The 21,405-nt window shown below is 47.5% G+C and overlaps 1 protein-coding gene across 1 annotated transcript; it reads right to left on the bottom strand.

Moving 5' to 3' along the window:
* Positions 1-12,937: 12,937 nt before the first annotated feature.
* Positions 12,938-18,722, bottom strand: LOC149337561 (uncharacterized). The gene is made up of 4 exons (XM_089554455.1): positions 18,324-18,722; positions 18,035-18,179; positions 17,017-17,981; positions 12,938-12,964 (listed from the first exon to the last, which is right to left on the bottom strand). The coding sequence occupies exons 1-4, from the start codon at positions 18,720-18,722 to the stop codon at positions 12,938-12,940; spliced, it is 1,536 nt and encodes a 511-aa protein (XP_089410581.1).
* Between the last annotated feature and the right edge of the window lie 2,683 nt (positions 18,723-21,405).

Here is a 21,405-nt window from a genome sequence, read left to right on the forward strand (position 1 = left end):
TGGATTGCGCCTCCGTCTTCCATGTGATGTTGCGCGTCGTGCAGCAACATTACTGTGTCGTCTATGGCTCGGCGTCGCCTTCACGAATCAGCATGCTTTCCGGATCGCGATGGCCGGCAGCCCTTGTTGTGAAAACTGTGCCTGTGAAGAGACAATCAATCATTTCTTGTGTAAGTGCCCTGTCTTTAAACGAAAGACGCAAGCTGCGTGGTGCTCTGGATCGCCTTGATCCTCGCCCATTCACAGAGGCCAAGATCCGGGGTTTGTGGCCACAGCAGTCGACTACTATCAAGGCTTACATGCCACTTTGTTTTCTACAAGAGACTGCCTTGGTTGACAGAATGAGACTGTGTCTCTTTTTCCTTCTCTCTTCCCTTTTCAATCCCCTAATTCTCTTCCCCAGTGCAAGGTAGCCAACCAGAAATCTTTCTGGTTAACATCCCTGCCTTTCCCCTCTCTGTATCTCTCTCGTTTGAACCTCCTTGATAGCATGTGGAATGGAGAAACCACAGCATCCAAGCGTTATACTTTTGTGTGACACAATGGGTATGCTCTAAGCAAAACAACGAAGACCCAGACTGGTGCCTGAAACAAGCTTTTCAACACTCAACTGAAAGATTGCTAAAACCGCCAAGCATACGACAAAACCGTCTGCGAATTAAAAACTTGGGAAAGCTCCTTGCCGAGTGCAGTTTTGTCCCTTTGGAAAGCCGCGGCATAAAACATGAAAGCTGGGCTCCAAAACTTTCCAAGCTATCAACCTTGTGAGAGGTGCACTGTACACGTTTTCAATTTGCAGCGGGAGAAGAAAATAAAGTACTTCGGGTATGCTGCCTGAAACCAGTGCATAAGTAAAAGTTGCGAACGAGCTAGGGCGCACACCCTAGGCAGTATGTCAGTAAACACATGCTCACCTCAGTTTTCTCATCCCCACAGGCTCAGGGCTCGGAAATTCGATTGTGTACAAGTAGCCGCTGGAAAACGCTGTGAAGTACGAACGTAATTGATTCGCACCGTCTAACCACTCCTGGAAAGCAAGCTAGAACGATTGTCTGCCTGGAATAAAAGACAGGAACATTTAGCAGAGTGCAGAAGAAACTGTGGAAATTCGATCGAAGAGATCGCGATGTTGACAGTGTGGTGGTACACGTTAAAAGATGGATGAAAGAGAACTCGCTCGAGAAAAAATAATTATCTCCGCGTCGAGGTTGATCAGGAAAACTGAGAAAAGTATTTTTTTACGAAGATCCCACTCTCCGTAACCGAAGCGACGAGGCGTTGTTATAATATGTGCTGCGCTACGAAGATGCCTGTTTGCCAGCAGACTTAAAAGAAGAGTGCTGCGTCTTGATCATGGCGATCCTTCTTCATCAGTGAACCGTAAGCAGCGGTAAACTAGTCTTTCTCAAAAGTTAGAATGTGTGTAAACAAATAGTCGCGGAAGCATCAGTTAATAATTTAGAAGGGCTACTCCTTCTCACATTTAAGCGCCGCTAATGCGTCAAGAACCCCGCAAACGTGAGTTTTTCGGAGCTTACTTAAACAAGATATATAGCAGAGCGGTGACCCTAAATGTTTTCTTCGACATACCATTTCAACTACCGTCGACTTCTGTGGGCTGATCCTCCTCCAATTGTTCAGCAGTTCGATGAGCCCTTCTTTCTTTGGAGGGACTGGTACTACTTCCCGAGTTTTTTTTCTCGTTCGCTTGATCTTTGAGGAGACCGCAATTTTCATGTCAACCGCGTATGAACATTCAGCTGTGAGAACTTGCGACCTCATGCTAGATTTACTTTTCCTCGAGAGGCTGACTTGTGATCTGCTCTCGGACAACGAACAGTCTGTACCTCCACTGAACGGTTTTTATATAAAATTCTTTTTCAGATAAAAGTTCTTCGTATGCTGCCGAGAGCAGTCAGCAGAGACGCTTTGTCAAAAGAACCTGCAGGTGTATGTCCCCACAGGAAGTAACAAGAGCCCCGGAGGTTGTGTTGGCCTCCCCAACTCCACATGATTTGTTTTGGGCAAATATAGTGAAGCATAGAGCTTTAAAACTTTTGTGGCTACCTGTGGATATAAATATCCTTTATACTCCATCTCTGAACTTACGTCTACTGAAAGACGTGGGCTTCTGAAGGTCGTTAGCTTCGGTTTCCCCCATTCCTGCAAATGCACGTGCTCTATTTATTAGGCCATTTTCACAGAATGTAGGCTTTTACTCTAGCTAGAGAGTAATAGCCAAAGAAGGACCATCGAAGAACCGTGTTCGTATGTCTTCTCGAGTACGTTGCACGTTTGGGTGGTCCTGAATGGTCTTCTTGCGGTAGAGGCGCGAGTGAACCATTATCATCAGTCTTTAGACTGCGTTCGAACATAGAAACAGGACTAAATGTTCCCAGTAATGCTAGCTCATGGGTCCGTGCTATCGTAGATCTGGTCTTTAGACTAAATTACCTTTATCTATATCAGATATAGTATTTTTGTTAGCCGCTTTCTTTTTCTTGAAGCAGCGAAGCCGCGGCGGGAAAGAACATATTACTCGCGTGCCAAGGCTTTGAGACGGGCCAAGCTTATCCGCAATAATGCTCCCGGGAATAAGTTAACGGCTCGCTCTCCTCCCCTCGCCTCAAAAATGTTTCAGAATATCAGTACCTAAAAAATTTTACAGGGCATGACTACGGTACAGTTTTCAACAGTTTCCGCCGCTTACGAATAGTCGGTCTCACTAGCCTTTCCTCCTTGTATGTACACTTACACGCCTACTCATATATTTGCCGGACATAACTCTTACACAGATGGTTATCTGTGATAGTGAGGGAACGAGTGACGTGTCGCCTTTTTTTGCAGCTTCGTTATAACACTGAGCACACTGAGGCAGACACGATTATTGCTTTAGTCGCAAACTTGACATGAAGAAATAGGGTCAACCGCAGGAAATCCTTTGACATGCAGTTTACACCGTTAAAGAATTTCATTTCGGCATTCAAATATGGTCTACGTTCTGGCATAGGTGAATAAATAAATTTTCGTGTTTATACACTTTCACATATGTTAATTTCACACACATCGAATTTCGCCACAAAGGGTTATGCAAACCATTGAATGGTGCATAACCTTGCGAAGAGCTGTACTTTATCTCGGTAGTAATAATAATTTTAAGATTACGATGCATTTTAATAACAAGAAAGCGAAATGAGCCACAGAGCACCGTACCACAAGGTGTTATTTCTCTACAGAAAGTGGGGTCAGAGACCAATTTTCTATGCAATTAACCCCCTGAAGAATCGAGCACTAGGCCAGGCGAAAGTTTGTACCCGTTAAGAATCGGTGGATACCCGGGGCCACTAGGATCGCACCATGCACCTACAGCCAACGAGGCGGATGCTGGAGCCTGTATAACTTTAGCGGAAAACATTTCACTTGATGACATAAGCAATCTTAATATTTGAGCGTTCAAGATCCTCCGCTTGGAATACACTGATAAATATCTCTTGACATGATTAGTAACTTCTTTCCTTAGCTTTGCAAAAAATAAAAAAAGGTATGATGTCTCTAAACCTTGCTTGTCGCATAGCAGGTGCCAAGCTTGCAAAAAAGCTCCGTCGTTCTGCGTGTCCACGGCGCCTTGTACCGCGCTTCTCTCGAATTCCCAGCACTATTTGCGTTACAAGGGTCACTCTTCTTATAGAAGGCTATCTGACTAGTTCGCAATGCGGCATTTCGCTGAACATGGGAAGCCTTTTTCCGTGATTCGTTACAGACGCGCCTTCTTTTGGCGGGGCACTGCTGGCAGCATCGCATTACAGTCGTCGGCATTCTGGTTACTGCTGTGAGCCTGTCATCATTTTTGTGCAGGCAATCCGAGTACTTACTCGGAGCTTGTTTTAGCGATGGAACCGAACGCGGGCACTGTTTGCGTCGGCCCACTTGCGAATCGCCGGGCATAGCCGTGCACTCCACGCGCTCGGCTAATGAATCGTTAATGAGTCGATCCGAAGCGAAGAACTCGCGGGGACAACATCGTGAAACGCGTGGAGCACGCGGGATCCCCTAACGAAGGGCGCCTGAACAAACAGCACGGGAGAATATCGGCTGTGCTGTTGTTGTTGGTTTGAGTTTGTGGCTCCTTGCTCGTTTCGATCTTGGTTCCATGGGGGAACGTCGTGCTCGCCGTATGCTGTACTAGCAGTGGTAGAATATGGCGAGAAGGGGTGGCGTGAACAAAAAATTACCATGGCCGGGGAGGTGCAAACTTCAGCTCACCAAAGGAGAGCTTTTACTGGTATATTTGGCACCAAATGAGGTTGACTGTAATGAAATAATTTTATTGAAGTGATGATTGTTTCTTAGCGTGCGAAGCAAGAGTCATTGTTTCTTTTATATATGGGGTCATCATGCTTGCTTTAACTACTGATTCATCGTTCGAAAGTCTATTCTATTAACTGACCGGTTCCGAAGCTCGAGAGGCTCTTAAAAATTTAAATAAATGAAGCGCATCAGAAATGATCGATTACTGGGGAACGATGAGAGTGGAGGTCGCCTGTGGGTGTGTTAAAATTTGTATATGCTATGAATAGGGGCCAGAACGACGGTTGAATTTCGATGGAGATGAAATTCTGGAGGCCCGTAACCTGTGCGACGTTAGCGCACGTTGAAAAACCCCAGGTGGTCGAAATTTCCGGAGAGCCCTTCACTACGGCGTCTCTCAAACCCTGAGTCGCTTTGGCACGTTAGACTCACATAAACCATGAACCTCATAGCCTGTTGGCGTTTCTGCGATGATCACAGATTGATGCATACGAACAACTGTTGTGGAACCCGCGATATGATGGTTTGGTTTCGTTTGGTTTATTGGGGTTTAACGTCCCAGATCAACTAAGGCTATGAGAGACGCCGTAGTGGAGGGCTCCGGAAATTTCGACCACCTGGGGTTCTTTAACGTGCACTGACATCGCACAGTACACGGGCCTCTAGAATTTTGCCTTCATCGAAATTCAGCCGCCGCGGCCGGGTTCGAACCCGCATCTTTTGGGACAGCAGTCGAGCGCTGTAACCACTGAGCCACCGCGGCGACGAACCCGCGATATGAGTATATTGAAAACTCAAACTCTTGCACGCGAATTCTTTTGGGGTTTTTTTAGATGTATTTCAAACTCGAAGTTAAAGTATACATTCATGTCTATACTTACTGAATACAGCTCTTAAAGTGTGTGGAGGAAACAAAACAGCCTCTACCAGAGACACGCAGCACAGCGCTCTCTGGTACAGTTGGCTAGAAAACTTAATTTCGGTCTCTCCACGTCTTCGTGTACTTTGCCTGTGAAACCCGGCACCCAACCAGGCGGCAGCCCTCCATGACTTTCTTGGCATTCGTTTTTTTTTATTCACGGCTGATTATTCTAAAGAGTTCGCGTACAGTGATTACGAACGCGCTCGCGCTTGACTTTGGGAAGGCGCTAAGAGAACAGGCTAATTTAACTGCATAGAAATAATCCAGTCTGCAGCCCCGCCATTGCCTCTTTGTGACAGAATCTAATTTTTACGTGCGGGTTCAAAATTTGCTATTCTGCGCACGTCTCTCTCCCCCAAAGGACTTTCGTTTTGCCTTCCTTCTGCCTTCCTGCAAGCAGTACTCACACGTTTGACTTTCCTTTTCACACTCACTCCTTCCTTTAATTAAGTTAGCGTAGCTCTCTCTCTTTCAGCTGCTACGTCTTGTTCCATGAAAGGACACCTCTCCGAGCACACGATGGAGCCGACTCGCATGGTGAGATTCGCAAGTTCAGTCTGACAAAGCATGAGCTGTGGTACTTGTAGGTTTTGGCAATAGAGGGCTCGTTGCCACCATTGTTACGAGACCCATGCCAAGGAATTTGATTTCGCCAAAGAAATTACCCTTCTAAAGGCCACAACGTTACTCTGCCATCCGTAGAACCGAGTGTAAAGATAGGAATGTCTTAGCAACACAACTTCACCAGCGCAGCGACGAGGTACAAAGAGAGAGAAGGAAGGACAGGTACAAGCGCTACTAACAACTGAAAGTTTATTTGAAAAAAAAAACACATTATATGCTAACAACAGACAACTCTGAAAACCCAATACGCTAGGCAAGGTTTATTTATTTATTTATTTATTGAATACTGCGGACATGCTGTATGTCCAAGCAGGAGAGGGAAATACATACAGGAGGGAAAAGCAAAACAGGTGCGATAGTAACGAACGACATAAATACAACAAAACAAGCAACGCAAAAGTACAATTGAGAACGCGGTTACAGCACAGCTACTAAACCAGCTGTGAAAATCAAGAATGATTACAAAACAACGGAGAGTTCTCCGGTAGAGCATTCCATTGAGAAACTGTTCTCGGAAAAAAAGAAAACTTGCAGGCATCTGTGCGTGCAAAAATAGGTTTCAGGCTAAGGGCATGCTTATGGCGCGAGGCTTGTGTGGAATCATTAACGATGTAATTTTCAGGTCGAATACCAAGTCGAGAAAAGTATAATGAATGAAGGAAGTTGAGACGGGCTTTCTTCCTTCTATCTGCCAGTGGTTCTAAGTCTGTGAGTTTCAACATGGCGGAAGGAGAGTCTAGGCGCCTGTAACGGTTGTAAATGAATCGTGCCGCAAACGTTGCATTCTTTCTAGTTTTTGGATGTCATCTACCGTGTAGGGGTCCCATACAATGCAGGAATATTCGAGACTGGGCCTTACAATAGATTTATATGCTTTCAGTCTTAGGGCACTAGGGCAACCGCTCATCCGAAGCTTCAGAAATCCTAGCTTTTTGCGGGTGGAGGAGCATATATTTTCGATGTGTTTCGTACATTTGAGCCGTGACGTTATTGTGACACCTAGATACTTATATTCTTTTGCAGCTCTGATTGCAATGTTATTAATGTTGTATAAAAAATTATGTTGCGTGGTCTTTTTACAGATGCAGAGAGAAACTGTTTTGTCAAAGTTAATAACCATTTCCCATTCATTACACCATTTAGCTAAATATTGTAGATTTGCATTCAAAGTAAGCTGGTCAGACACAGATTTGATAGACTTAAGTATAATACAATCGTCCGCAAACAGCTTTACGGACACAGAGGGATCGAGAGCTTCTGGGAGATCGTTTATATAGATATTGAATAGTACTGGACCCAGAACCGATCCCTGAGGCACACCTGAGTAAACCTCTAAGAATCGAGAGGTGGCTCCATCGATGTCGACAAACCGCTTTCGCTTTGATAAGTATGATGTGACCCAATTTATTATTTGATCCGGAATGCCTAATAATTTCATTTTTATTACTAGTTTATGATGAGGTACTCTATCGAAAGCTTCAAAATAATCTGAAAAAATCATGTCGACCTGGCCACCGCAATCAAGCACTTTAGCAAGTTCATCTACAGTGACCACTAGCTGTGTTGTAGTTGAGAATCCTCGACGGAAGCCATGTTGCGCTTTGGTCATTATTCCCGTGTGGTCTAAATAATTGTTGAGGTATTTGGTGAGTACGTGTTCTAGCACTTTGCAGCAGGTGGAAATCAATGAAAAAGGGCGGTAATTACCAACTTGTAGTCGGCTGCCGCTTTTAAAAACCGGAACCACGCGAGAAATTTTCCATTCATCTGGTACTGTACCCGACTCAAGAGACTTATTAAATATTATTATCAAAAACTTGGCTAGTATTTCAGCGTACATTTTAAGAAAGGTAGTGGGAATATTATCGGGGCCGGGGGATTTCTTGGGGTCTAGCCGCAGGAGTAGTTCTACTATTCCTTCTCTGCTAATAGTGACACTTCTTTCGAGACTGTTCAGACAACGATCGTTTAACGGAGTCTTAGATTTAGTGAAAACGCTTTGGAAATAAGTATTAAAAGCATCAGCTATCTCCTTTTTATCTGTAATGGTAGAATCATTGACGGTAATCTTGTCAAGTTTTCTACTTCCTTTTTTTGAGAGAAACTGCCAAAATTTACTGGGATTTTCAGTCACGAAACGACCAAGCGTCTCACCAAAGTAGCGCTGTCTTGTTTCTTGTAACTGTGAAGCAAGGGTAGCTTTTAGACTGCTAATGAGAGAAATGGCAGTGCTTTTCTGTCTCCGATATCGTTTCAGCTTACGTTTAACGTGAATTATATCTCTGGTTATCCAGGGGCTTCTCCTATCTACCTTCTTTTTTCTATCTGGAACAAAGTTATGCAGACAGAAGTGACAGAGAGTCCTAAACCTTACCCAAAGTGCATTAGCATCAACACTATCGAATGATTGCAATGAATCTTCTAAATAGGAAACAATGCTAGAATGATCCGCTAAAGCAAAATTTTTTACCGTTACGATCCTAGAAGCAATCTTCAGGGATTGGCGTGGTAGTGAGCCATAAAAAAATACCAATTTATGGTCCGAGATTCCATCATGCACTTCGGTAGTACAGTTTGTTATGCTATTTGGACAGAGGATTAGATCTAACACTGAAGCTGATGATTCAGTTACACGAGTGGGGGCTAGAACCACCTGCTTAAGATTATAAGCTAACAGCATGTCCAGGAGAGTGTCTGCACTTGGTACTTCATGTGTGCCAGCAGTCAGCGATTCCCAGTCGACATGTGGAAGATTAAAATCACCTGCTATTATCATGCTATCTCTTCGGTATCTACCTAGCTGATCGTAAAGTTTTAACATAAAGTCATGATGAACTCCGGGCGCCCGGTAGACACCAACGATAACAATAGGATTACCACAAAAGTCAATTTGGCACAGCACACTTTCATGGTCACTGTCGATGGGAGGCAGAGCATGAGATGATAATCCATATTTAACCAGAATCGCAACTCCGCCTCCCCTCGATAAGCGATCCCTACGGTAAGCAGTGTAAGAAGGTGGGAAAATGCAACTGTCAAGCACATGAGGCTGCAGCCAAGTTTCAGAGATAACCACTACATGGGGATCGTAAGAAAGTAAAGCACGCTCAAGAAGTTCCTGCTTATTGCACACACTCTGCGCATTCAAACAAATAAGGCGAAAATCTTTCTGCTCAGTCAACTCGTTATCAAGGCGTCATGGCTCTTCCGGCTGCTTCGTGCTACGAAACAGCACCCGTGCTATTGTTGACAAAAGAGCCCGGGAACAGAAACAAAAAAAGAGGCAAAAGGAAAAATGCATGCGAAGTGGATCATGAATCACCTTTTGTGCCGTGTGCAGAGGGAGTGGTATATGACATATCTTTTAAATGCGGAAAGAATTACATTGGGAAAACCGGCAAATGTATAAATGCACGCTTACACCAGCATAAAACATCTTTGAATGGTGCTCCTTCATCAAATCTGTCCCTTCATTTCAGAGATTGTCATCTGAACAAACCCGGTGTGTCCAAGGTGTCTAATAAAAAAGCATGCTTTCCACTGTAAACATTGCTAAGCTTAGCTTTAGGCATCAAGATGAGCCAACTAGGGAGTTGTGTCAAGCCTATCACATTCACAAGAACAGCGACACGTGCGTTAGCACACCTTCTGTAACCATACATGAGTGTGAAATTTCGTATCTAGATTCGTAACTTTCTTTTGCGTGCTTTTTGCGGGAAGCGCAGGCGCTTTGGGTTGTCAGTTGTGAGCATATAATCTGTGTTTTTTTCAAATAAACGTTTTGTTGTTAGTAGCGCTTGTCCCTGTCCTTCCTTCTCTGACTTTTTCCTCTTCGCAGCGCTGGTGAAGTTGTGAAGATGTACCAACTAGCTCAAACCACGATTTTGCTCCAGTGAATTTCTTAGCGAGCTCCGCATCGTGATGCCATCATTCTTGGTTAGGAGACGAGCAGGATTAACAAATTTTACTTGAATAAAATTATTTCACTGCTTCGCTATGCTATGGTATCCCACAATTTGTTCAAATTTGTTCAAATTCAGTTTTTTTTCCCGTTCAGTAGAAGCCTGGAATTCTCTACCTGGATCCATTCGTTCATCTCCCGTTAAAAGTTTTATAACTGCCATCAAAGACACATAATACCTGAATATTCCTACCGTGTCATTAACAGTTCCTTTCTTGTTTGTTACTTTTTTTGTGTTTTGAACTTTATTGTGCTCACTTTGTACATTTGGTTGTATTTTATTACCATTGGTATTTTGCTTTTGTTTTTCCCACTCCTGCCATAGCGCATATAACTGCGCTGCAGTATGTATAAATAAATAAATAAATAAATAAATAAATAAACATATACCTGGTGGAAAGATTGACATGATGCAATACCTATATTCAAGCTTTATTATAAAAATCTTAAAATATCCTGCAGATCTTCTGCGGGGCCAGCGATCAAATGCGTCTTAAATTGTAGTTATGACAGTTTATGACATTCCTATGACAACTGAATCAGGTTATTGGAACATAGATAGTTTTTCAGTACAGAAGGTACGGCATGGTTTCGTATGATGCGTGAGGTTGTAAGTGCTGCTGCATGTATGCTTTGAGGCACTTTCTATTGCAGGGCTCGTGGGGAACTTCGACAGGGTGAAATTGAATTAAACGTGTCAGCATTATGAGCTGAAACCACAGGCAATAGGAGGGAGCGCCAAACTGACTGTACAAGAGAGCAGGCGTAGCAAAAACTGCACTTTATCTAAATGAACGCGTCATACGGGTTGGTCGAAGAATGGGCTCTCTTTACAATTATACAGCCTCGCTAGAAGAACAGAAAAGGGGACTGCTTGGTGAACATGCATATTTCAGGAGATCGGGAAAACGGAGTGCCGAAACGTATTTCGTTATGTCTTTGCTCTATGATCACCATTGTTTCGTTACGTCTCAGTACTTATCTCAGTTTCTTTGTGCTGCTAAAATTTTGACGTAGGCTCTTGTAGAGGTGTTACAGACGGGCCTTACTCTTATCAGGCACAGCATTTTCATGGGCGGATTTTCATGGGACGGGAGGGCAGACTACAATACAGCGTTCCTTTTTATTTCTTTGATCTAAAACAAAAGTGAAAGGGCGGAACAAAACACGGGCTAGCTGGTTGACCCTAATTTGTTATCGCAACTTTGATTTATTTTATTCTATTCTACTTCAACTATTGTATATCTGTACTTTGGTTTGAAGTGGTAACTGTGTCGCTGTATTCAACGTGCGCGAAATTAGAAAACATTGCAGTAGGAAACTTCTATGGCATGGAACGGTTGGTGGGATCGACGCCCCAAAGCTGCACACCAGCTATCAGTGACGTCGCAATGGACTACTTTTGACTGTTAACAGCAGCTGGGGCTCTTTAGCATGCCTGACATAGCTGAGCACTCGTACTTTTTTTTTTTAATTTTGCCATCATGGAAGGCCAACCTCGGCGGCAAAGATTGTGATCTGTTTCCTTAAGCTGAGCAGCCGAACGACATCGCCACATAGCCACCATAGCGGGTCTAGAGCTTCATTACACATCGAGAGCTCATGTTCAAGACGGCTATCAGATACGAAACGCTGTATTGTAAATTGTCTCATGGAAAGAATTTAGCGCAACCACTTTCGGATTTTAAACTAACACCCAACGTTACCCGTGAACACATCAGTCCAAGGATTGCCTCCCATAGGCGATCATATAGTCCGACCCCTTTGCCTAGAGCGCTACTTAAGCGTCAACTTCACGTACATCGCGGTTCGATGTTTGACTACATGATTGTCCATTGTTGTTAGTACGAAGCCACTTCTCAAGGGTAAACCCCGAGCAAGACATTGCGATGTTCGCGATGTTTATGGGTTTGGGCCAACTTTGTCGATGGCGCCGCAACCCCACAGCACCGTTTACATTGCTAGCGCTCCGTTTAGCCGATAATCCCGCCCACACCGCGACGTTGGCGTGCTCCGCCGTTCCCGCTCCCGACGCACGAGAACAGTCAGAGCGCGGCGGCTATTTACGCGCGTTGCTCACGCCGTCTTTTTACGCGGTTGCCTTAGGGGCGGCGTTCATAAAATTGTTCTTTCGGACGTTTAAAAAATTTAGGCACAAAAAACTGTCATTTTTTTTCTACAGCGGGTCTTCTGCTTTCTAAGGTGTCACCGTCTAAACGCTCCAGATGCAACCCTGGCCACATTGCCCTTCCCCAGCCTTTGTTCAGACCATTTTACAGGTGAAATCTTTGCAAGTATTTTAAGCCCAATATATTTGGCTTTACATCGTTATGTGCAGCTCGCAAGGCATGGCCGCCGTCCTAAATGTCTTGAAGATGTCATGAACTCCCACCTTTCTCCCTCTCATAATTAGGACGGCTACGCATCTCGCATGAGCCTCATTAGGGGGCTTGAAAGCAAACCCGTCCAGGTCTTTAAATTTGGCCAAGGCTGTACGTCCCAGCTAACGTACTGACTTCCGGATTATCCGACACCAGCTCTAGTACATTGTGTAATGCGAACGTCGCAGTTCTTGCATAAAGAGTATTTTGCCGCCGCAACTACTGGCCGCGCCAGCCTACTCCAGGTTGCCGGCGCTCACCTGGCTCGCAATATGTTCTCAACAAACATAATACAAACATAATAGCTATCCGCCGAAGTATTAAAACGAATATTACGATCTTTGTCTTGTGCAATGTATTCCATGCGAGGATAGAAATCAAGAGAAAGTTACAGGCAGTGCTGCTGGACACTGCAGCCAGGAAAAGAAGCCAATTATGCTGATATGTGGTGCCATAGTGTGGGTAATAAGGGTAGACGAGGTGTCAATCCAATGTGTCAGTAAATTCTTGGAATTGAGCGAGTGCATTACCATATGGGGGCAATGATAGTGCATCCTTCAGAGTGAGTTCCTCCAGTAAACGGTGTCACATATGCATTCACGGTGACTGAACCAATAGGGCGAAGCCACCTGTCTGCTTCTGAACAAAGGTTTGTGTGATGATCGGATTGATACTTTAGCAAAATGGAGGAGGATATAGTGAATAGAAAGTCTCGGCAACTTTCTCTCGATGCACATATTGTCACACATAGAACAGGAAACAGAAGGGCTAGGCACAGGCCGCAAGCAGAGAAGCAGAGTCCCAGCTCCGAGAGCACATGAGTCCCTGACTTCTTCGTCCTCTCGGCGCGCCCGGGGACACCTGGCGGCATTATTCCCCCTCCCCCCAAAAAAGAAAGCAAAAACGAGGGTGCACATTGATTGAACGGGAGGAAGTAAGCAAGTGAACAAACGGTCACATGCCGCTCAACGGCTGCACGTACAAATAAAAATTCAGGGGGCACTTTGACTGTCTAAAGTGCGTAGAGGCGAAAGCGTTTTCCGCACCACTTTCAGTGCTTCTGTGGCACTGGTGGCGTCACATGTAATTGAGTACTAATTACTAAGTGATGGCAAATCACTAATTAATGGTTAATTACTGATTAATGTCTGAATACTAATTAACTCCTAATTGATGACGCTTAAGCTTCGCCTTTAGGAGTGGAACGCGACAGCGTGTTGTAGCTCTGCCAGGGAGTCCACGGAACGCCACCCGTTCGGCGCGATGCCTTGCCGTTTGAACGCAACGGTTTTTGAGGAAAGGAAATGGCGCAGTAAATCTCTGTCATCTTGGTGGCCACCTGAACCACACCGTAGAGGAACGGAGGAAGTGGGAGTGAAAGGAGAAAGACGAACATGGCCCGTAATGAAGAAAATGAAAATTGTATTTGAGGAAAGAAAATTACGCAGTAACTGTCTCACATATCTCGGTGGACAGCCTTCAAAATTCAGGGGGGGGGGGGGGGGGGGTGCACTTTTTTGACCTAAAGTGTGGTCACTGATGTGTGATTGAGATGTTAAGCTTCGCCTCTAAATGTGGAACGCGAGAGCGTCTTGCAACGCTGCCAGGGAGTTCATAGAACGCCATCGGCCATTCGGTTCTACGCCTCGCTCGTCGGTAAATTGGTTTTTGAGGAAAGGAAATGTATTTCTCTCTCATATCTCGGTGGACACCTAAACCTCGCCGGAAGGGAAGGGAGGAGGATGACAGTGAGCGAAGACACCGTATTCACTAGACGTGCCTTTGTTCATTCCAAACCATCGAGCTGGCATGGCGGAGTGCATAGCATGCTCGTCTGGTACTCCGAAGACCGGGGTTCGATTCCCGAGCTCGACCAATTTCTTACTAGGTTTTATTTATTTATATGGCCTGACTGGAGAAGTTAATTAGGCCAATTGGGTAATTAAGCAATTAACTAAGCTCAGTCCCACTTACTTGGAGCATCACTATATGGTCCCTTCAATTGGTTGCATGGTACAATTGGCCAAAGTACAATTGGCCCCGTTTGAAATTGGCGCACTGTGACGTCACGAACGTTTCGACCAACTGAAAAGCGTGACATTCTCTGTCGACAACTGCTGCTTACAACGATGAGAACATTAAAGGCTTTCGCCTTAAAAAGAAAACGCGGAAGAGGCGACGCCCGTTACTGCGTAAAGTAAGGCTTCATGCGCAGTACGTGCACGACCTCAGGCTGAGGTCGACGGCGCGCACTCGGTAGAGTGCCATCGGGGAGGACTTCATACGCCACATCTGTGATACGGCGCAGCACTGTGTATGGTCCAAAGTAGCGGCTCAGGAGCTTCTCCGACAGGCCTGGGCGACGTACAGGGGTCCATACCCACACTTTGTCGTCGGGGTGGTACTCTACGTGTCGATGTCGTTGGTTGTAGCGTTGTGCATCCGTGGCCTGCTGCCGTCGGATATGCATACGAGCCAGTTGCCGGGCTTCCTCTGCGTGCCGGGTAAACTCCTCGGTGTCTGACGTGAGTTCCTGGTCGTCAGGGGCGCACGGAAGCATGGCGTCGAGCATTGTCTGTACGTCACGCCCGTAGACGAGGCGAAACGGCGTAAAGCGAGTCGTTTCCTGAAGCGCCGTGTTATAGGCAAACGTCACATATGGGACGATCTCGTCCCAGGTCTTGTGCTGTACGTCGACGTACATTGCGAGCATGTCCGTTAAGGTTTTGTTGAGGCGCTCCGTGATCCCATTTGACTGCGGGTGGTATGCAGTAGTCTTGCGGTGGGTCGTGTGACTCAGCTGGAACACCTCGTGCATGAGCTGTGCAGTAAACGCAGTGCCTCTGTCGGTGATTACGGAAGACGGGGCGCCGTGTCGTAAAACGATGTGGTGTATGAAGAAATGCGCGATTTCCGAGGATGTACGGTGCGGCACCGCCTTGGTTTCCGCATAGCGCGTCAAATAATCAGTCGCAACTATAATCCACTTATTACCAGATGCTTATACAGGGAATGGACCCAGAAGATCAATGCCGACTTGGTCAAAAGGTGTGCTAGTTGGATCAATTGGATGGAGCAAACCTGCAGGCTTTAGCGGTGGCGACTTACGACGCTGGCACTCACGGCAACCTCTGACGTAGCGATGGATGGTCGCTGCAAGTTTAGGCCAATAATAGGCCTGACGCACTCGAGCGAGCGTGCGTGCAAATCCCAAGTGGCCAGAGGTTGGCCCATCATGACACGCGGAAAGGATGTCGTCGCGGAGTTCTGATGGCACGACTAGGAGGTCGGTCCGGTCACCGTTACGTGAGTTTTTCTTGTAGAGTACGCCATTGCGAATGCAAAAAGACGACAGGTGGCGGGAAAAGGGTCGAGGTACGTTGGAAGCATAGAACTCTAGGTGATCCATGACAGACCGCAGGTGAGCGTCAGCACGATGCCTTGCCACCAAGTCCGAACTGCTGATCACACCTAGGAAACGATTGTCGTCCTCTGTGCTGTCACCAGCTTGCTCGACGGGTGCGCGCGAGAGCGTGTCGACATCTTCGTGTTTACGTCCGGACTTATAGACAATTGTATAATCAAACTACTGAAGGCGAAGGCTCCAGCGTGCTAGGCGGCCTGATGGGTCCCGGAGATTGGTCAGCCAGCACAAGGAATGGTGGTCTGTGACGACTTTGAAATGGCGACCGTAGATATAAGGCCGAAATTTCATCGTGGCCCTGATGACGGCGAGACACTTGTTTTCTGAGGTGGAATAGTTGATTTCGGTGCGCGAGAGTGTGCGACTCACATAGGCGATCACACGTTCCACGCCTTCTTGATGCTGAACGAGGACGGCACCAAACCCAATATTGCTAGCGTCGGTGTGCATATCGGTAGCAGCCTCCCCATAAAAATGAGCAAGCACAGAGGTAGCGTGCAGCCGTCGTCGCAGCTCTGTGAAAGCAGCCTGTTGCGCGGCAGTCCAGACGAACGGTGTATCTTCACGCGTTAAGCGGGTCAAGGGTTCAGCGATCTTGGAGAAGTCTGCGATGAAACGGCGGTAGTAGGCGCACAAACCCAAGAAGCGCTTGAGCGCTTTCTTTGTAGTAGGACGGGGCAACTCGGGTACGGCGGCAGTTTTCTCTGGGTCTGGTCTTACACCGTCGGCGCTCACAACACGGCCAAGAAACTTGGGCTCCTTGTAGCCAAAGTGGCACTTCTCGGATTTAAGTGTCAAGTCGGCCAACCGCAGGGCATCCAGCACGGTTCGCAGGCGTTCAAGGTGTTGGTCGAAGGTTTCTGAAAACGCCACCACATCATCTAGATAAACTAAACAGGTTTGCATTTGAGGCCAGCCAGGACAGTGTCCATCATGCGCTGAAACGTCGCAGGCGCTGTGCAAAGGCCGAAGGGCAACACCTTAAATTCATATACGCCGTCGGGTGTGATGAAGGCAGTTTTTTCGCGGTCACGTTCATCAACCTCAATCTGCCAATATCCGCTCTTTAGGTCGATCGATGAAAAATACTTGGCGCGGCGAAGTCTGTCGAGTGAGTCGTCGATACGAGGCAGCGGACAGACGTCCTTTTTCGTTATGGTGTTCAGCTTACGGTAATCAACGCAAAAGCGCAAAGCCCCATCCTTCTTCTTTACCAGAACAACAGGTGACGACCACGGGCTATTAGAAGGCTGAATATGCCGTCTGTAAGCATCTCCTTCACCTGCATTTGGATGGCGTCGCGTTCCTTCAGGGAAATGCGGTACGGCTGCTGTCGTATGAGGCGAGCATCATCGAAAGTGATGATTCGATGCTTTGTGACCGCCGTTTGCCGCACTTTCGAGGAGCATGCGAAGCAGGTTTTGTATTGGAGCAGTAGGACGCGTAGGTCGCGCTTTTGAGTCGGTGATAGCCCGGAGCTAATATCGATGCGATCCAGGGACGTGTCCGATTGTACCATGGCCTCAGACGCAAAGCACTCAGTAACATCTGCCAATTGATCGGCCCATGCGATGGCAGCAGCTAGGAAAAGGCGACGAGGTTCGTTCGTAAAATTAGCAATCAGGTGCTGCGACCGACCGTTATGGAGGTGCAAAAGGCTTCGGGCCGAGCAAATGCCGTGTGTCAGTAGCAAGGAAAGGTGTCCCTCGGCGACTGCAGGTCCATCACGTAACCTATTATCGCATTCAACGCTTGCAAAAACACTGGCGAGCGGCGGGATCAAAACACTCTCAATGGAAATACGAAGGGCGGAGCTGCGGTGACGAAAATCGGAGGTGTTGCCGGCTTTCGCTGTAGCAAACGTAACGCTTCTGTTCCGCAGGTCGATACCGGCACCATTCTCACGGAGAAAATTTACGCCCAAAACCAGGTCACGAGAACAGTCGCGGAGCTGCAGGCAGCTCACTATGAACGTCGAATTGGTGATCTCGACCCTAGCCGTGCATTGTCCAAGCGGAGTAATGATATAGCCCCCCGCCGTCCGGATCTGCGTGCCAGAGCAGGGAGTCGTTACTTTCTTGAGAAGCGCTGCCAATTTGCCACAAATAATTGAATACTCCGCTCTTGTGTCCACCAACGAGCTAATGCTCTGACCGTCGAGAAGCACGGGTATGTCCAGTGAGAATCGGTTCTTTACTTCACTCACTGTCGTCGGCGTCGTCAGAGCTCTACCACAGGATGTCGGCGGCGTCAGGGGGTCCTTACAGCGCCGATATACAGCGACCACGCCCCTGGAGGTTACTGTCTTCAGTTTTCCCGGCGAGGGCTGGTCGAGCGGTCCGCCGTCTCCCGCAAGAGGTTCTGCGGATTCCGTGAGAATGATGATCGGCGAGGGGACGGCGATCGGGACTTACGGCGCGCCGTGGACCACAGAGGTTGCTGGTTCAGGTACTCTTCAATCTCAGGGGGCCCTTGGCCAAATCGGGGTCTTGGCGCATCGGAGGAAAAACCCTGCAGGCCAAGCTCTCGATATGGGCACCGGCGGAACAGGTGACCGGGCTCCCCACAATGGAAACACAAACGCCGCCGGTCAGGGCCAAGCCAGACGTCTGCTCTGCGCAGGGATCGTCGATCAGTACTCGGGATGTGCTGCACTGGCTGCACGGAGGGTAGCGGGACGTCGTGTGGGGTTTGAATAAATGCCGCTGGACTTGGGGCAGGGCCTCGTAGAGCATCAGCATATGTCGGGCTGCAGTAGTCTGTCTGGACGAGCTGTGGAAATGCCGCTGGATTTGGGACAGGGCGTAGCAGAGCTTCAGCATACGTCGGGCGGTAGTAGTCGGTCTGGATGGGCTGTGGTTCGCCGCGTAGTAACGGAGGCCTGATAGCTTCCTGCACCTCTTCATGGATAACGCCCATAAGGGAGCTGGCCGTTGGCTGCGACGTACCACATATCTTCGCTAGCTCTTCACGGGTGACAGCGCGGATCATGTCACGCAGGAAGTCGGTATTGCTGTTTAACGCCGGTAGAGAGTCTGTAACAGAAGCAGCAAGGACTCGTCGGTCGTAAGCGGTGGAACGTAGACGGAGGACCTGCTCCATCGTGGCAGCCTCTGCTAGAAACTCGGAAACAGTGCTTGGGGGGCTGCGCACGAGGCCGGCGAAAAGCTCTTCTTTAACACCACGCATTAGGTGGCGCAGCTTCTTGGCTTCCGACATGGCTGTGTCAGCCCGTCGGAAGAGACGCGCCATGTCTTCGACGCACATCGTAACCGTTTCGTTGGGCATTTGCATACGGGACTGCAGGGCGCGCTCAGCTCGCTCCTGATGATCAGCGCTGACGTACGCGGCGAGCAGTTGACGTCAGAACTCATGCCGTAATAAAAGAGTTTCCTCACGGTTCTCGTACCACGTACGAGCACCGTCCTCTAAGCTGAACAAAACGTTCCTCAGCTTGACGGCGTCATCCTATTGGTTAAATGCGGCGTCACGTTCAAACTGGAGGAGCCGATCTTCCACGTCGTCCAGCTGAGTCCCGTGAAAGGAATTTGGTAGCCGGGGGTTCTCGACGGTGTAGTACGCGGCGCCTTGCATAACTGGTCGAGGGGCAGGCGCCGAGGTTGAGTCAAATGGCCTGAGCACACGAGGCAGGTGGCCAGGCGCCGAGGTAGTTTCCAATAGCCCATGCCCAGGGGACAGTCCTAGATTTCGGCGACTGATCCGATGCACTGGCGTGTCGACAGGGAGAGGTCTGGGGTCCTCGGTGTTAGGAGGGGTGCGCGACATATTCCAGGGCGATTTACCCAGCGAACGTACTCCATCACAAATGTCACAAATAGAACAGGAAACAGAAGGGTTAGGCACAGGCTGCAAGCAGGGAAGCAGAGTTGTTGTTGTTGTTGTTGCCTTGGTGGCATGGCACATACCCACGACGGGGGATTGGCCAGGGTTCAGTGAGGAGAGCCCAATGAAGGCAAATTGGTGCCAAGCTAATGGATTACCTTTTGGTGCCAAGCTAATGATTAACTTTGGGTACGTATTGCGAGGAATTAAATATGGAATTTAAAGAAATTACGGGAAGAAATGAATGAAAAAAAAAACAACCGGCATAAAGATTAGAGAATTGAATGCCAGAAAAAATTCTGAATGATTTTGCAATGCGGACATTTTGGGTACCATTAGCAAGGGAACCTGCCGGTAGCAATTATGTAATTGTGGAGGAAATCGCAAACTTGATGCAATGCGAAACCTCTGGCGCTAGCACCGAAGGAGAGAAGAAGCGGAACCGACAAAGTGAGTCCTATTCGAGAAATTGGAATTTCGAGATACGTCCTTCTCTGAAGTGCAAACCTCCGGCAATAGAGTAGGAAATGCTCCAGTGTTTCCACCTCTCCACAAGTCGCACAAAGGTTTGAGGGACTGAACCCGCATCTGCAAAAATAAAGATTTAAGCGGGGAATTCTGCACCGCAGGAGTGTCATTCCAACCTCACACTGCCGGGATATACAAGCACGAACCTTCCATGGGTACGTGAGATGGTGGTAGTCAATAGTAGACAGCAAGGGATCGTTGCACATAGTGGTAATATGTTGATAGCGCTGAAAGCGAGACATTCCGAAAAGGATCAGATTAGGGACGTTACAGGCGACCGGTGCATTGAGAGCAGATTTTGCTAAAAATTAGTCTGCTGCATCGTTTTGAGAAATACCGCAGTGACATGGGATCCAGACGAAGCGCACCGCTTTCACCCATCCAGGAATGAAATACTTCAATGAGCGGCTCAATAGATCGTCCCGTTTAGAATCCAGCGCCAACAACACAGAGAGGCAATCTGACAGGAAGATCACCTGGGAGACACTGGGGGGAATCTTTAAAGCAGCCAGCCCAAGAGCCATAAACTCCGCTAGAAATATGGGAGTGTAATCCGGGACTCGAAGTGAATAACTCCAAGAGAGATCCTCAGAAAAAATGCCAACGGCTGCGTTCTGGCCAGCCCCGGACGCATCTGTAGCAATCACACTGTGGTGGGGGAAAGAGTCAAGGTGTTCTGAGAGGAGACTAAGTAGGGTCCTGGACGGCAGATGCTTTGCATTAGGTGGGAAAATATAATCAAAAGCAATATCCGCAGGGGACGTTGCAGAACCTACTCTACACACAGAACTGAGATCTATACCAATGACCGATAAAAGGTTTTGAGTAAAAATGACCTGAGGGAGGCGAAACCTTGGCCAATGATGACTAAAAAAGAGAGCCGGGTGGGAAACAAAAATAGGTGTAGCCACACCAGAAGCAGACTCAAATGCCCGTAAGAAAGTCCTGACAGTTAATAGCTGAAAATGAGAGTTAAGGTCGGGAATACGAGCCTCCAGGTACAGAACTGCGGTGGAAACTGACTGAAGGAGGCCAAGGCAGTGGCGCAGGGCACACCTTTCTAACAGCAGCAACGGACGGAGCTTGTATTTGGCGGACCCAGAAAAGAGTATGCAGCCAAATTCCAAAATGGGTCTGACATAGGCTTTGTAAAGGAGTAGGAGGGTGTCCCGACGCATGCCAAATCTCCTATTGCTTATTCGAAGTAGCCGACCCAGCGCACGCTCTCCTTTCTCAACGTTACTCTTGATGTGGGGCCGCCAGTCCATACTAGCATCATAAATTACGCCTAGATACCGCAAGGAGTCCACCTGCGGTATACTGTCCGTGCGATATTGTAACGATATATATAAAGGCATGTTAGATTGAAAAACTAACACACTGCTTTTATGCACATTTAACACCAGATTAATGT

The sequence above is a fragment of the Amblyomma mixtum genome, chromosome 7 (genome assembly GCF_055824585.1).
Source record: "Amblyomma mixtum isolate Tamu chromosome 7, ASM5582458v1, whole genome shotgun sequence".
Classification (NCBI taxonomy): Eukaryota; Metazoa; Arthropoda; class Arachnida; order Ixodida; family Ixodidae; genus Amblyomma; species Amblyomma mixtum.